This window comes from Mya arenaria, chromosome 9 (genome assembly GCF_026914265.1).
Source record: "Mya arenaria isolate MELC-2E11 chromosome 9, ASM2691426v1".
Classification (NCBI taxonomy): Eukaryota; Metazoa; Mollusca; class Bivalvia; order Myida; family Myidae; genus Mya; species Mya arenaria.
In genome coordinates, this window is record NC_069130.1 from 48,033,354 (window position 1) to 48,050,534 (window position 17,181).

Genomic DNA, 17,181 nt, shown 5'->3' on the forward strand with positions numbered 1-17,181 from the left:
CAGAAACTAAAGTAAGAGGTGGCGCTTTACCTATGAGCCCAATTATTGACACATTTTTCATCCTTTGACATGGAGTTAAGATGGCTAAAGTGTTGGTATGTGGTTTGGGGTACTTCTTGAAAAAGAAATGTATTCAGTTTAAGTCGAAATAAGTGTATTTTCGGAGTATTCCAATACTTTTTTTCTCAAAGACATCTAATAGAAATATTCTTTTAAATATCGGCCAACTTGGATGGGGCACAGACCCTACGAGCCCCAACACCGTATAAACTTTAGGTTATATACGTAGATGGGGATGGGTCGAATCATTTAGCAAAAAGTGCAGCAGGATTCTATTAACAAATCAGAAAGAATATTAGGGGGCGGTGAAATTGAAAAACACTAAAACGAATTATAAAACATTCTGTAGGATGTATAGAAAACAAGCATATTCATAATTGAAACTCGAAACCGAGACTCTAAATGACATTGAGAGCGGGTTATTTTTCAAAGAAATCCAACCTTAAAAAGTTAATCGGATTAAGGCGATATTTTAAAAGTTTATACGAGTGTGGGTAATATATGACGGTCGGGTCAGTTTTCAATGTATTTGCAACTGGATCAATATTAACTTGAACGCAGGTGGTGTCGACCCAAATTATTATTTATTTTCTTATTATGCGTACCTTTATTTTATTAAATTCATAAAAAACTACTTTTTCGTGTTAAGATAAATTATATTACAAACGAAAGGTATTGTTGATCAAAACACATGGCTGGTTTCACGTTAAACAACAATGATATCATATATGCAGTTCCGCTTCTTGATTCTCAATCATAAGAGTTAATTGAACGTTGTCAATGACCGCCAACTTGGCAGATGGCGCGTTCAATGTTGCCGTATATTTTGAGAAATGAACGACAGGTATTTTATGACGTATGACATGGTATGAGATCGCCAGCCAAAATGTTCTATTAAAATTGAAACATCATTGACGCAGTACATAGCATTTTATAATGATATTCAAGTAAATGACATCAAAATTAAAGTATACACGTAAAATATTTCATTTAATTCTGTGCACATAAACAAAGTGTGGTGTGCAAAAATGAACACATATTATGAACTACATGTGTTTTTAACTATTAACCAGGCGAGGATTGTGTGCTACAGCTGGTCGAGAACACGATTATGGGCCTCAAGAAGAGATCCGACAAGGGAACTATTCTGGAAATCGACGAACTCTTGGTAAGTTGAAAATACCATAGGGTGTCACACTTGGTGTCCTACCAATAAGGTCCGTTTTTACAGTCGTTTACAATTGTATAATGAATGTTGGCCATAAGAATGATACAGAAAAATATTGCAAAATTACCTATGTTTTTATGCTACCCATACACCGAGACATTGCCATAGGTTGAAAATAATATAAGTCATGGCGCATAGAAGTATCCATGTTTATAACTTTATAAATATGCAATCCAAGAAACTTGCTACATATATCAATTCACCAAAATCTTTTTATAACCATGACCATTATTATTTGCATGACAATTTCTTCATGAAACACACGAGCAGTGACGTTTCCTCCGCAGCTCTTTTGTTGGAATGTGCAAATAAGTCGACATTCATTATATAAATGTATAGGAATATAATGCAAGAGCTTACGATACTAATAAATGAAAAGGAAATATTATGTTCCTCTGCAATTATATTGTCTTATTTCAAAAATATTTCTTTTTCATTAACTTATTATGACCTAATTTAACGGAATTGTCCAAACTATTAGATTTTATTTCAAACAGAGATATATGTATTGTCTATGCCATGTATATGCGATGTATTTCAGGGATCATTAGTTGGCAGATTCGATGACCTAGTGATCGGCCAGCAACAAGATGCGGCGGCATTTTTGAACAACATCTTACGCATTGCCAATCAATGGGGAAACGAAATGTTCACGAGTACAATCCACAGCGTATTGAAATGCCTAAACTGCGAACAGGTCAGATCCTCCCCCCGCCCCGTCGTCTCCCTTTGGCTCTCCTGCCCTCTTTATTCCTCCTCTCCCCTTCTGTTTTCTTCCTTCCATACCCTCCCTCCCTTCTTATCACTTGTCTCTTTTTATCTCCAACTTTCTATCCGGCTTCTCCATTAAACAGGTCATAACTCTTTGATTTGTCTCGCAATCAAATTGTTAAATAATAGCATAACTGAATTTGTTAGTAACTAAAATTGTTATATTATGCTTTGCAATAGTTCATCAAAATCATGTATACATGTGTATGTATCTAAAACCATCAAGGCTTCACTTCACTTTCAATAGGAGAGACGCATAGAAGAAACCATGTCTGTCATAACGTTGGAACTTCCAAGACGGGGGCATGTAACAGTTACCTTGTGCTGGTCCGAGTTCGAAAAGGAAGAAGTTATCCAGTCGGACGACGATCTGTAAGTACTACACTTGAACACTTAATACATATATATTTATTTATTATATGCGTATCATATTCCTTTTCCATACCCAACAGTGAAAATACATGCGAGTACCGTGTATAATCTCGGAACTACTTCCGCGTTGCTTAAAATATCGTGTTCAAAAACGCCGGTAAAACCTGTCAACTTTTAAATATTAAGTTAACTAACTTTACTCACGCTTCATAAGTATGTAGAAGAGAACACGTCACATCTCTCTAGACAGCTACTTCACACATGCTTCAGTGAACTACAAAACTTGTTTGCCATTTATATATATATTTATATATACGAAGTATTGAAACCATTTCGACGTGACATGTGTACTAGGTTTAATAACATATGTACACAGGTGGTGCGCTCAGTACCAATCCGGACGGTCACACACGAAGCGATATGCTTTGGAGAATGGCCCTGATGTCCTAGCAATTCAACTTAAGAGATTTGAGATGAACAGCAATGACCAGCATATCGAAAAGTTAATGACACCGATATTCATTAACAGGTAAACCAATTGACTTAATGCATGGTTGCGTCTATTCCAAAATGTCCTGGTTTCAGAGATATTATAAACGTCACGTCACATGGAAAACTATTATGTTGCTTGTATCTCAAACAATTTGCATTTGTATACTTTCATGGAAATTCGTTTGAAAAATTCTCAGCATAGATGTCTTAATTATTCTAAACCCGTAAATGCTCATTAGTGTGGAGGAACTTACAGTCTAATTAATCTCTCTGCTTGAGTGTCGCTCAACATTGTCAAAGAATACAGCATAGCCTAAGTATCATATTTTAGAAAGATATTAATAATGGAAAATGATAAAGGTTTAAAATGATCAGACTACAGACAAAAACATTTAACTAGATAACAAACTTTTCGGGCGTAGAGAAGCTTTTTATTATATAATAGAGTGCAAATCATAAAAAGCTAGACGAAAAAGCTCATGAAAGATGTGAGTTAGGACAACTGACAATCAGCGCAAAATGCCAGAAAAAAACCCAGTATATTGTCATGTTAACGAGTCAGCAAATAAAGATGATCAACGAATCTTATCTAGTTTACTAGTAAGCATTTATATATGTTACAAAAATCTGATCCAGTTAACTAGTAAGCATTTATAGATTGGACACGAATCTTATCTAGTTACCAAATACGCACGTATAAATATTATATGTAACACGAATCTTAGCTCGTAAATCAGTAAGGATTTATAATAGATATTATACAAATCGTATATAGCTAACCAGTAAATATCTATATATCTTACACAAATCGTATTTAGTAAACCAGTTAGCATTTATACATGATAAACAAATCTAATCCGGTTTAGCAGTATACATTTATAGATGGAACACGAATCTTATCTATGCAACCAGTAAGCAGCTATAGATCAAACACGAATCTTATCTAATTTACCAGTAAGCACGTATAGATGAACGCGAATCTTATCATAAAAATGCGTAAACGTTATCTGGTTATCTTACAGCAGTAATATGTCACTATACGATAAAGGACCTTGTTAATTTTATGTTAAATGCTCACAATGTTATTGTGTGTTTTACTCTTAAAGGGACTGTGTCACAGATTGACACCAAAAAGTTTTTTTTCTGTAACGAATCTCAGGACAATAATCTGATATAATGTGTTACGCTTTGATATCATAATTGTAAAAAAAAGTACCAAAATGTAAAATAAATATTGTGTCGGAGACCGGGTTCGAACCCACGTCGCCAAAATTGATATTTATCGTCTTCCTGTCTGAGCTATTAAGGCTCACTCCAATCGGATGACATAATTAATCTATACACCTACCACGCTAATATCACTGGATAAAACCGACTAGCCAATCACGCATAAGAAGTGAATTTTACCTGGTAGACATACCCACTAAACTTTTTTAATGGAAAATACGAAATAACTGCTGAACTTAAATAAATTGTTAACTATGTGGTACTTCAGTTAGTAAGTTTTCTTTTTTTTCGCTAATTTATCATCTGTGAGACAGCACCTTTAATAGCAACAACTTTCCTTTTCAGAGCATTGATACTGGGAAGAATCCAATCCGTGTACACGCTGACGGCCGTTCTGGTAAAATTAGTTTTCAGCGTGATTGCTATACTTGTTTAGCTTCATTCTCCACCCAGCGAGCGCAAATCTTTTGAATTTATATGTGTTATACATAATGTCACAACAAATTGAGCATTTGTTCGTCAGATCTGCCGCACCTAAAATTCGAGAAACGAATAAATATTAAAAAAAAACTTTTTTTGCGCCCGCACATACTATTTTGCAGCGCATTTTTTTGCTTAGTTCTGAATTTCCTCTATTTTCTGAAGTTCTTTTACCTAGAATTTAAACACGCGATGTCGAATTTTGGAAGGTATTTTCATGCTTTACATTCTTCGCCAGCAAAATTCCTCGAGTCAGGACAAAATCAGATCCGGTTAACCGCTAAACAGCCGATATATTTTGATTAAATTTAAAAAAGTATATTCATTTTTTTTTTTGCTCGCTCGTAAATTATTGTCATGTTTGATAACTTGGATATAACAGAAACATACAAATGAGATTTTTGGCCTAGTTACCCTTTGTTTGATATTATTTCTATTGTAATTTTCATTTCAAATGTTAAAAATAATTTCCATTATTTCATTATTTCCATCATTCACTTCAGTGTCATTCAGGAACTGACTTGGAAAGTGGTCATTGTATGTAATGTTAGCAACCGTTAATGCCCCCTTACAGTACATATAGCAAAATATTTGAACCGTGTGTTTTATGCCCCCCCCCCCAACATATTTCCTCTTGACCGTCCTTGCTTGGGTGTGTTATTCCGTTCGCAACCTTTGTCGATCATTACGGGAAAACACGTTCACATTTAGTCATCAAACATTTGTAGAAAGTCGTTAAAGTTGTGCATCTGGTGGTTATGCAGCTGGTCATCTTTTGTTAAATAATGTGGCCCTTTTCTGCATAATTCGTACTTTCTATTCTGTATGGCACATAACTGCACAACTTTTGTTCCGAGAGCCATTAAATCGTTGGGGGGAAGTTGTTAGGGTGAGGACTTCACTCCAGGGATCATTTTCATAAAACATCTGAGTCAACGTTTCTATTTAAGTGATTTTGTCACCACAAATATTATGAAATCCTATACTGTCAAAAAGATCAGTTTATATGTTTTCATTGATTTCATCCTTTGTTTGGTGATTTCATACTTTTGAGATAAAAGCGTTATTAGTGGTCTTTAAACTCAGCTGAAAAAAGCAGTTGTTCATTGTTGTAAATGTTCCATTAGATTAGTTTTGATACGGGCAATGGTGTTAAGTCAGCATTTGTCATTATTTAATGATGGTTATGCTCATCTCTTTATAATATAATATCAGTTTGCTCTCGTTTAGAGAATTGACATAGGGGCAATTTGGGGAGATCCATATCGTGGACACAATTCTAGTTCACGCTTGTCTTGCAACGTGTTTATTACAGACATTAGTACACAAGGTTCATGTATTACTTGCTTTATGTTCCATCTTCCATTTGTGAATTGAATCGTTCATGAATGTATTTTATTTATTTATTTTTATTTTTGTTTTGTTTCTGCTTTAATGTTCAGAATTGTGTATCTTTCATTGCATTTCGAAAAAAAAAGAGAATGGGACCCGATACTTCAAATATAGTTTATTTAAACTGTCGTAATCATTTAACAATATTTCCATGTTTAGGGCAAACCGCAGAAACATAAACAAACATTGTTCAATTGTTTATTTCATTGTTCGTTTCGAGTTTTCTTTGTGTTAATCTGTGAATTTATTCTGTATGCACTGTTCAAATATCATGTTTATGAAAAGTCGTAGTACTTCATAATATGGCTCATCTGAAAACTTCACACCTTTTTTGTCAAAACAAAATGTTAACCATTGCTCATTGCCGTCAAAGGTGAAATTGCGGTATATTAAAAGGGTTTTTTTACAGTTTATTATACACTCGCGTAATAATGTGATTCAAGGGATATATAGGGGTCACGCTCGCCTTGAGGCCCGTCCGTCCATCCAATCCTGTCCTTATTTCGTGTCCGGTCCATATATTTGGCATTCCTGATTTCAAATAAAGTTCATTTGACATAAGGAACCACCAATGTAGGAGGACGTGTCGCGCTCAATACCCGTTTCCCTACCTTCAAACGTCATTGTCACAGCAATAATATAACAATTTTTCGCTGCATTGATGTTCATAGACTACATCTGTCCAAATCGTAATCATTCATAATTGGATATTAAAAATATATGAAATAAATTATCACCATTGTATAAAGACATGTCGTGCACAAGACCCATGGCCCAGGTCAAGGTTACAGCAATCCTTTGAACTTATTTATTTATGTTTTAAGCCATGCTGAACATTTTGTATACGCTCCATAGACATAGTTCGTCATTCACGTTTGGATTTAAGAATAAACCGCCAAAGTTATCACAAAAGTATGTGGATGTGTCGCACAAAACATTTCTGGCCCTACATCCAAGGTCATTGTCATAACAAGCTTTAAATTGAGTCATTTGCGCTTAGTTCAGTCCATACCTGGTGTTGTTCATATAGTTGTTATTTTAATGCTGTGGTAGATACGAACACTTGATTAACTTTATTTCTTGAATTGTTTTATACAGTCATTGTTACTGACCCCTGGGCGCGGAAGGTATTATTTTGAAAAGTAATGAGATACTTGTACAAAATTTGTGAAAATAATACATAAAAAATCCGTTTTTTCCTTTAAAGCTACACTCTCACAGATATGCTATTTATACAACTTTTTTTTGTCTTGGAAAAAACAATTGTTTGCATAATTATCTGCAAACTATGTACTGATATAAGATTGTTGACAAAAAATCAGATCGTAGAATTTCATATTTCCTTTCAATAAATAATGTTTTATAGCTTAACCCGTTACTAACGGTTTAAGAAAAATGCATAAAACATCAATTTTGAGCTTAAATATAAAAACCTGCGATTTAAATTTTGTTCACCAGTCTTGTATCACTGGTTTCCGTGGATTTTCGCCAAAATTGGCTTGCTCCAAGACAAAAAAAATATAAAAAAAGTTGTCAAAACGTTAAATCTGTGAGAGTGCAGCTTTAAAAGGTAAACAAATAGTCAAACATATTCATGCTCTATTTTTAATTTATTATTACTAAAGAAATGCAGACAATACCTTTTTTGAACAATAATTTAACTAGTTTGTTGTCAACGCTTCAAAATTGACATTTTGGGCGGTTGGAGGCCTGATCAATTACATTAAGAGAGTATGATTTTAGATTATAAAATTGAATTTTGCATTTGATTCTTTCTATATGACGCCTTAACAAATTTCTATAGATAAGCAAGTGCTGCTCATAATTCTTGTTTTGATAAATTCGTTAAACAGGGATTTTTTTTTAATAAGTTTGTTTAACATATTATAAATTGTGTTTATAAATATAGGAAGTCGATGCACATGAAGTAGAATTGTATACCATCAACCAGCAAAACACGAATGTTATTTTCAGACTGGACAGTGTCTATCAGGGACGGTGTGCCCGTCTTGTTTGATGACCACCAAGTAGCCGTTAAGAGTCCGAGCTATATCAACAACAGAACAGTGAAGGTGATTTTATATGATTTCTTTACCCATATTGTTCCTTTTTTCAAATAATAAATTAACATTAGTTGCAGTTTCAAGAATGATCTTTAATAAGATGACTTAACATGACTTCTTTTCATTATTGCAGTTGCGGACACCATTCAAAATTTTCGATTTTTTTATAATGTGAACGCATATTTTCAACATATGTATTCATATGCAAAAATCTTTTTTTTAAATGATCTTGCTGGATGTTTTTTTTTCTTATTTGTTTTTTCAATAAATAAAAGATCATAACGGGGAAAAATGCATGTTAGTGCCTACAACTGCCATTCTTGTATTATTTTACCAGCTTAATGTTAAGTGGTTAACTAATTACGTAACTAGTAAACCTATTATCACTTATCTATAAATAGCATTGTGTTGCTCCATTGCTTCGATACACAGTTACACTTTAGTCATCGCAGACATTAAACGAAGTCTTCGGAGAAATTAACCACCATCTTCAGTTGATGGGTGTGATTCCATCTGCAATAGTATTCTAAAATTAATTCACAAAAACAAGAGGAAATTTATATACATGAAGTTTTGTGTCCAAACAAACGACCTGGTCAATAAATGCCTCACCTGGTCTACAACTACCGACACACCTGGCTATTCTTTGCACATTATAATTGAAGATTAATGAGCGGGCCTTTTATGTATGCTATCCTTAACGTAATGCATGGCCGTTCGCAGGATGTGAAAATGTTGGGGTGCGATTTTCGGCAAATAGGGGTTCCAAGAGGCGGTCGCCACTTTGTCAGGAGTATGGGGGACAAAACCCCCGTCGGCCTTTTACGTTGATTTTGATGAGAAAACACACTCATCAGGGGGCGGCTTTCTAAACAATTTCACACGAAGAGAGAAAATATTTGTTAAATTTGGATAAGCATATCTGTAGGGTCTTTGACTATAATACTAGTAGGTACATAGAAAGTTCTAACACTGAAGGTAACCAACCACTTAACATTAAGCTGGTAAAATAATACAAAAATGGCAGTTGTAGGCACTAACATGCATTTATTTCCCGTTATGATCTTTTATTTATTGAAAAAAAATAACTAGTTACGTAACAAGTTAACCACAAAACTAACTGTTTTTTAAGTGGTTAACTAGTTACGTAACTAGTTAACCACTTAATTAATAAGTTAGTTATATGGTTATCTGGAGGCAGAAGTATGCCACTATATATTTTGGTGTAACCACATTGCCTAATTACCTAAATTAAAATCAGAAAAAAGCAATTTTACGATGAGCTAAAAATTGTCACTAAGATTGATACGGCCTTTTTGAATTCAACATCGGTAATTTACTGCTAATTTTATTACAGGAATGTGCATACGTGCTCTTCTATAGACGTGTAAACGTAAGTATAACTCTATTTCATCCATTCTATTTGTCAAGATGTTTATTAATAGTGAAAACGCCCTGAAGCGTATATTTCAAAAGTTGTGTTCATTACATAAGAGTTAACCAATATTTATTTGAGGAGGATAATTAATGATAATCTATTAATTATTAACACACGCACGCACGCACGCGCACGCACACACACACACACACACACACACACACACGCACATACACATATATATATATGTAACAACTGCATTCGTATTTATCTATATTTCAGCTCAAAGATGCTATGTCGTCTGTTGAACTGGTGTTTAACGCAGGTAATAGCTTAATCAAATATCGAATTTGAAGACTGATATACATATAGTGTTGAACGATCTAACATTTTTTTTCAAATAATGAAAAAAGTATTCGGTTTAATTAAGGTATAATGACAATTGATAACAGGATACACGCGTCCGGTCCCGCTATCTCGTCCGTACACTATTATTGTTTTTGCGAGTGTATATTCAGATTCAACTCAAGTTGAGTTGAGTTTTTTTTTTTTTCAAGTGGATTTTAAGAAGTTGCTTGCTAAAATAAATGTTTTAAAATATAAAGCATGCGTCCATAGGTTTAAGATTAAAGTCAAAACGCGCCTCAGAACTTAATCAGTTTGCTGTTTTGTAATGAACAAGTTATTCGTGCCATTAATGACCACCTTGAGGAAATGATGTGTCACGCGTTGTTTGCAGCAGTATTTATCAGGACGTTGTATTAGAGTAATGTTATGTTGCATCCTATTATGGAGCAAGGAATTCTTGTCAATCTGATAAACAATTATTCATATATCAACAGAAAGAGATGCACGCCTACATGACACGGTTGTGGCAGAGCTCGACAATCTACATGTGAAATGAACGGATGTTCTAACTCTCCTTGACAATAACTGGGTAAACGATCAGGTACATGTCACACCTTTCATTGCATTTAATAAGACGCACTAGGCGTATGAATATATACTAGAGCGTACAAGATGAATCATTATGAAACAATTCATGCATTAAAACGGTAAGTATAAAAGCAGAATGCAAAAACTCCATGCTCAATTCCAATCTATATGATTGTATTGAAGCTATTCAGTAGAAAATCGAACTGCACTAAACCGAATTATTCATAGCTATATTGTCCGTTCGTATTACGAACACGAACCTGCATTCATTTTTTTAGATTTTATTAAAGGTATGAATTGCGGGATCGATTGAAGGGTATGAACGCAATTGGATGATAACCGGATTGCCGAAAGGCAGTTAATTTAAGGAATACAAGTCGAAGTGTTAATATTAAGTCTTGAAGCAGAAACATACACGAAATCATAGTACCAGATAATAAGAAAACAAATAATTTTGGTTTAATATCGAAACCCATCTCCTTTTGTGAGGATTACATCTGATGCATAAACAGGTATATTCTGTTACTTTAAAGATAAACAAATACGTCAATAGAAATCCATACATAGAACAAAAATGTACGTGACTATATACCCAACATATTCACTTTTTTCTTTGGGTACGATCCCGGGAATTTCATTTCGTCTCACGACTAACCTATACAATAATGTCATTCTGTTTGAAATTGTTTTCTTCTTACTTACTAATTATTCTTGTTACAGTAAAATTGTGAACGGAAATGTTTGAGCTTGTACACGCCAATATTGCTTGTATAAGGGTACCACTCCAATTGCATTAGCGGATTAAGGTGTAAAATAAACCAATCAAAAACGGTATATTTGTGAGAGTGCACCTCTAAGGCTTTAACGGTTAAAGCCTTAGAGGTGCACTCTCACAGATATACCGTTTTAAAAACTATTTTCTTTAAAAAATTTCTTAGAACGAGAACATTTTTGCGAACCAGTGATAAAGACTCAGCTGACGAAAAATCAGATGCCAGATTTTCATTTTTCCGTTCGAAAATTAATGTTTTATGGCTTAAAGCGTTACTAACGGTTTAAGAAAAATGCACAAAACATCAAATTTTCGAGTTAAATAAAAAAAGATCTGCGATCTATTTTTGTCAGAAGTCTCATTGACTCGTTCCAAGACAAAAAATCTCTAAATAGCCAATCTGTGAGAGTGCAGCTTTAACTTCTATTTGCATAAACTATTGTATAGTTTATATGATTATTAACTTGTTTTTTATGTATGTGATCATTTCCGATATTTTTTTAGTTGAATCTTCTTCGTATACTAGTATATTTTCTGAGCATTCTTATCGTTTGATACTGCAGACATGTTCAGAAGTCACGTGAAATGATAGGTTGTGCATAACAGATATTTGCGTCATGTTAATAATGTCTGTATACAAATAAGTGAATGTTAAATTCAGTTATTGTCAGTAATGCTAAATATAACATTTTTACTTATATATCAGATCGTCAACTTCTACATGCATGTCTTGAAACGAAATTATGTCGACATCGAAGTTGTCGACGTTTTTTTCGTGACGGCCGTGACGAGCAAGAGGAATCCTGAAAAATATCTTCCACCTGGATGGATACAAAGGAACCGTCTCGTTATGATTCCTGTCTTGCTCAGGGATCATTGGTCCTTAGTTGTAAGTTATAACATTGATTTCATTTAAAACGCAGTACTAAGGACCCTTTTATTATATACATTACTGATTAACCCTAGGTCACTTAAAAGCGTCATAAATGTCATTTTGACGAACTATTTTGTTTTATGACGTCATTTTAACATCGCGCAAAGGTAGTTGTTATGACGTGACGTCGCAAGAGTGAAATACGGCCGTTAAAATTTATTTTAGCGATATGTGTTGCGTGTGGATTTATATTGGGTATATGATAATAGAATCTATCATTGGTTTCCGGTCTGGATGAAATATCTGACCAGAGGGCAAGCGCGTTAGCCGGAAACACGGCAAGCCTCGGAGACCTTTGGGCCGGATCGGAAAAATCATCATTTATGATTTTCCTTGCGATTCTAGAATTATTAATTTGTGAATAAAATGACGTCCATTACGCATTCTTGTACATTTCATCAAACACGCATGACGTTGTTTCCTGACGTCATTATTATTCATCTGGCCCCAATTTCTCGAAACTTCTTAAGTCCCTTATAACAGGATTAAGCTAATCTCACTATTTTTGTTGTTCTATAAAATGAGTTATATTTACTTCTTGCCCTGGCCCCAATTTCTCGAAACTTCTTAAGCTTAACAGGCTTAAGTCGCGTATTTCAATTAGCCAAAATACATACTGCAATTGGATTTGGATACATGAAAAATGGTTTATTCTGATAATCATACAGATTATTCCTATATAATTTCTAAAAATTCTTGAAAAATTTAATATAACACATTTTAAAGAACAACAAAAATAGTGAGATTAGCTTAATCCTGTTATAAGGGACTTAAGAAGTTTCGAGAAATTAAGGGCCTGGTCTTAATCGTGACCATAAAAAACTATATTTCTCGTGAAGTAAAATATGATATTACACTTAATTGATAAAACCTACAGTTCGGACAATGCTAGTTAATTAATTATATACCATACTCATATATTATATGAACGGTATATGTTTCATAAAAAAAAGTGCATCAATTTTCAAGAAATCTATAATCACTAAATACTAAATAAACACTAATGTTATGGTTACTTTGACGCTTCATGTTACCGGATTTCCAGACATTTCCGCAAGAATTGGTTCATTCTTAGATAAAAAAAAGTAGTAATAACGGTCAATTAATGAGAGCGGATCTTTATAAGTGTGCTATTCTAGTTATCTTTTTCGTTTTTATTTATCAGGTACTAGATGTCCAAAACAGTACCATTAGATCACTTGACTCCAGGGCCGGGAAGAGCAGAGCGCCCCTATTCGTCTGGTAAGATTTTGATTATTGATTATTAAATTATTTTTGACTTAAACGTGAGTCGTGTTTTCGATATTTCTCACTTGTGATATAACGGTGAATCGTTCCTAAAATACTTATGCCCTGTCTGTTATTTATTCTATTTTAAGTTAGTGGCGTTGAAAATTACAAAAAAAACAGACATAAACATGTATCAAAATTATTACTTTAAATACTTATGAATAAAAAATAATGAAAGTATGGAGTAGCTTATCTAGTACTTAAATTTTGGGTCAATGGCAAAGTAATTTACAAACAACGTAAATATCAAAGTTGCTGCTTTTATCATATTGAACTTACAAAGCAAAAAAATGCAAAGACTACATTTTAATTTAATTGCTTGCTTGTTTGATCTTCTATGTATAAATGTAACAATTAAAATCAAAAACATACAGTTGAAATTAGATGTGTTGCTTAATGCTACAATGTTTTCCAGGAGGTATCTGTTGTCAACAAGTTGGTCAAAAAAGAAGTGGAAAATAGAGAAATTTGAGGTAATATATTAGACCGTATAAATTATTTTTACTTTACATTTACTTTTGGTTTACTTTGCTCAACATAAGTATTTCTCGGACAACAAATGCCATTTTAATTACTCTCGACAAGGTATAATTTCTATTCTACAATGTCATCGGTATGATACATCAAGGTATTATCATATATTTCATTGTTTCTGAAATATGCTGCAATGCCAAAAGTGTACATATGTTGTCATATAAATGTGATAAGATAACGTTCGCAAATTATTTCGTGTAAACATAAAATTTTCGCGATAATTATCTAGGTAGTTATAATAAGTTAAAACTTCCCGGTAAGATCAATCTCATCAGTCTAAAACAGGATACAAAATGCCAAGAACTGGCACCTGTTGCATTGTTCTAGCTGTACAACAATGACAGATTAACTAGTTATGCACCAGTCAATTGTAACCACGCCCCAGGTCCGGGGAATAGCGGGGACCCTGACTTTTGGTCATGCCAAGCCCGGGTAAAATCCCCGCCAAATGCCACCCGCACCCCAATACCCAAGGTGAGGCCCATTCCCCGCTATACTTGGCGCATGAACGAAACCAATGCATTTACCCGGCACTGTGGGGAAACCTGGAAGGAAAAACATGGCCTATATCTCAGGCTATTACCGGTATACCCCCGGACCTGGGGTGGGGGGGGGGGGGCGTGTTAACAATTGACTGGTGCAATTATGGTCTGAATTCCACTTAAAACTGTAACACATTAGCAGATTTCACATGTTATTTGCTTATGTTGCCACTTACTATCTTGTGCCAAAATGCCACACGCATGTATATCACCAGCGTTTGATTATTGTTAAACGAAATTTGGAAATGATACAATTGAATCTATTAACATTTTGTTAGATGGGCTAAATACTAATCCAGCTTTGTCTTTAAAAATAATTAATTGTCATTTGTATATCTCTATAGCATATAACTTAAAATTTACTTAAACTTAGGATAATAAAATTGAAATATAATGGCTGTTGCTCTCTTTTTGAACAGAATATCCCACAACAAAACAACGGGCATGACTGTGGTGTATTCATGTTGCAGTTCGCACGTTCAGAGGCAAACCAGAGACTGCCGGATTTTTCTCAAGTATATCTTCATTTTTACAAATATAGCGTCCGTCAAATGAAACGTTTTCATTTCATTTCAGTTGTATCTCTTTCAAGAGTTTACATGGAGTTAAAACTGGACTTCACATGTTTAATAATTTAATATTACTCAATGGTCAAACATAAAATAAACGAAACTCGGTCAGCTATCTATCATTCCGATTGATTGCTACTAATATTTTAGAGGACGCAAGATTCATAATAATTTCAACGTTTTACCTTTAGTTTTTGTTACTAAGCATTAATGGCTATGTACAGTATTTTGCTTATTTATATTTTCAGGGTGATGTATCCCGGATTCGGAAGATAATGGTGCATGAAATTCTCTCGGGATCATTGTTTGAAGAGCCATAGCAACTTACCCTGGCCAGACGGATGTTTTTGCCCTGTACTTCTGCAAAACATATTATAGTGATAGAATTGTACTAATGGATACAAGCAGTATTCAGTTCCTGAAATTGCTGCGACCCTGACCTTTGACTAACTGACGTCAAAAAATAGAGCAATTTGTTATACCTTAATCACTCTCGTTGACACAATTGTTCGCGAGTGTGTGGTATTGGGCTTTCAAGCCTGGTGAACACCAACCATACTTGACTTTTGATCAACTAACATCAACATGAATATGGTTTATATGCTGGGCATGACAATTCACACTACAAAGTGTGAGGACATTGAGCCAAAAAAAATTCAGTCTCCACGAGAACTACAAAAACTCCAGATTTTATAGTACTAACAATTATAAACTTACGGTTTATTGTTTTAAGCTATGCCTGATGGTCAGTGTGACACAATATATGAATGAAAAAGGGGAATTTGATTTCAGTTCATCAGATTAATATTATTTTATTTATCTAAATCTTACTAAACATATTATGTACGTGTAAAATTCCCATGTGTCAAATTACATATCTTTCATAATGCAAATGTATAAACGGACGCCAGTGCCCTACAATGCCTGTTTTATGGCTGTATTCTTACAAAATCATAACATAATTGTCATATTTACTTTTTATTATATGTTTGCTTACAAACAAATTCATTTAAATATTTTTCAACGGATCAATTATCATACTTGCAATATTATTTTCACAAATATTTCAAAGCTAAATCTTAACTATTTGAAAAGGGAAGTAATAAGAGAATGATACGGCCTTGTTGGAGGTTGAACAGTTTCTGCATTATATCATACACACTGTTATTTGTGTGATTTTCGAGTAAACTTATTTATAAAAGATCAGATTATTTTAGTAAAACATCCACCAGAACTGATTTTCTCATATTTGATAAATCGGGTCCAATGGTCCGTTAACTATGCCGTATAACAACATATAGAGCTCTAACGGCATTTGGGGCAAGTTAAGATAACGGTATAATTCATAAGTTCATTTGTTTCTAGATGTATTTTTTTCGTTTATCGGTTTATGCAATTGTTTGTTCATAGAGCTTGTTGTTGTTGTTTTTTCAAACATATGTCATTGTCTTATTTTACATCAATAATGCTTACCGGTACTGGTACAATTTGATCACGTGCTGCTCCGTGGATCAACATTAAAACCTATACCAAACTGACGTCGCGTTTCCATGCGGTGTCAATAATCAAATACGAGGAATTCAGACCTCAGACATTGACGTTTAAGAGTGATCGTTATGTAGATGGACAACTTTTGACAAAAAACCTCATTCAGGTCCGAATTTTTTATCTGTTAAAATGTTGGCCTCAGTATGTTAGGCTGTTGGTACTCTTCCAAGAAATTTAAATCATATCAAGTCCGAAATGGTATAAACTTCTTCTGCGAGATTTGCATACAAAAGTAAACTTGGTCTTTATTAATGGAGCGCACACAGTGTACGCCCCCTCCCCCCCTTTAAATCCGTAAGTGAAATTTTGCATCGCCCTTTTTGTATAAAACTTTGTAAATTTATTGTCTTATTGTATACTGTTCTTATAGCACACTCAAATACCATAATAAAGGGAAGTAATAAAATGATATATCAACTTCGGTTTTTATTTGTCTATGAGATAGAAAAAAGAGACGTTGTACACTTAAGATCTATTCATTAATTACGTCAATACATACTTGGGGCGAAAGAATAAGTTTTCACTTTCATTTTTGTTCAAAGAAATCCAGTGTACACCTTTCCACATAGTAATATTTCCCCACTGCTGTACTG

General features: G+C 34.0%; 1 protein-coding gene across 2 annotated transcripts; it reads left to right on the plus strand.

Annotated features, from left to right (window-relative positions):
• The first annotated feature begins 8,061 nt into the window (after nt 1-8,061).
• On the plus strand, nt 8,062-16,922 carry LOC128203568 (sentrin-specific protease-like). 2 transcript variants are annotated; one of them, XM_052905039.1, is made up of 9 exons: nt 8,062-8,094; nt 9,443-9,478; nt 9,746-9,788; nt 10,306-10,412; nt 11,878-12,060; nt 13,271-13,347; nt 13,811-13,868; nt 14,891-14,986; nt 15,289-16,922. In XM_052905039.1, exons 5-9 carry the CDS (start codon nt 11,893-11,895, stop codon nt 15,358-15,360), a joined length of 471 nt encoding a protein of 156 aa, XP_052760999.1. In that variant the 5' UTR covers nt 8,062-8,094; nt 9,443-9,478; nt 9,746-9,788; nt 10,306-10,412; nt 11,878-11,892; the 3' UTR covers nt 15,361-16,922. The 2 variants fall into 2 exon arrangements, with proteins under 2 accessions (XP_052760999.1, XP_052760998.1); XM_052905038.1 differs by lacking the exons at nt 8,062-8,094; nt 9,443-9,478; nt 9,746-9,788; nt 10,306-10,412 and adding an exon at nt 10,784-10,911.
• The last annotated feature ends 259 nt before the right edge of the window (nt 16,923-17,181 follow it).

Excerpts from the sequence above, each read along its gene's own strand:
- LOC128203568 (XM_052905038.1), top strand. Across the intron at positions 12,061-13,270 it reads GGGATCATTGGTCCTTAGTT|GTACTAGATGTCCAAAACAG; the intron begins GTAAGTTATAAC and ends TTTATTTATCAG. Across the intron at positions 13,348-13,810 it reads AGAGCGCCCCTATTCGTCTG|GAGGTATCTGTTGTCAACAA; the intron begins GTAAGATTTTGA and ends AATGTTTTCCAG.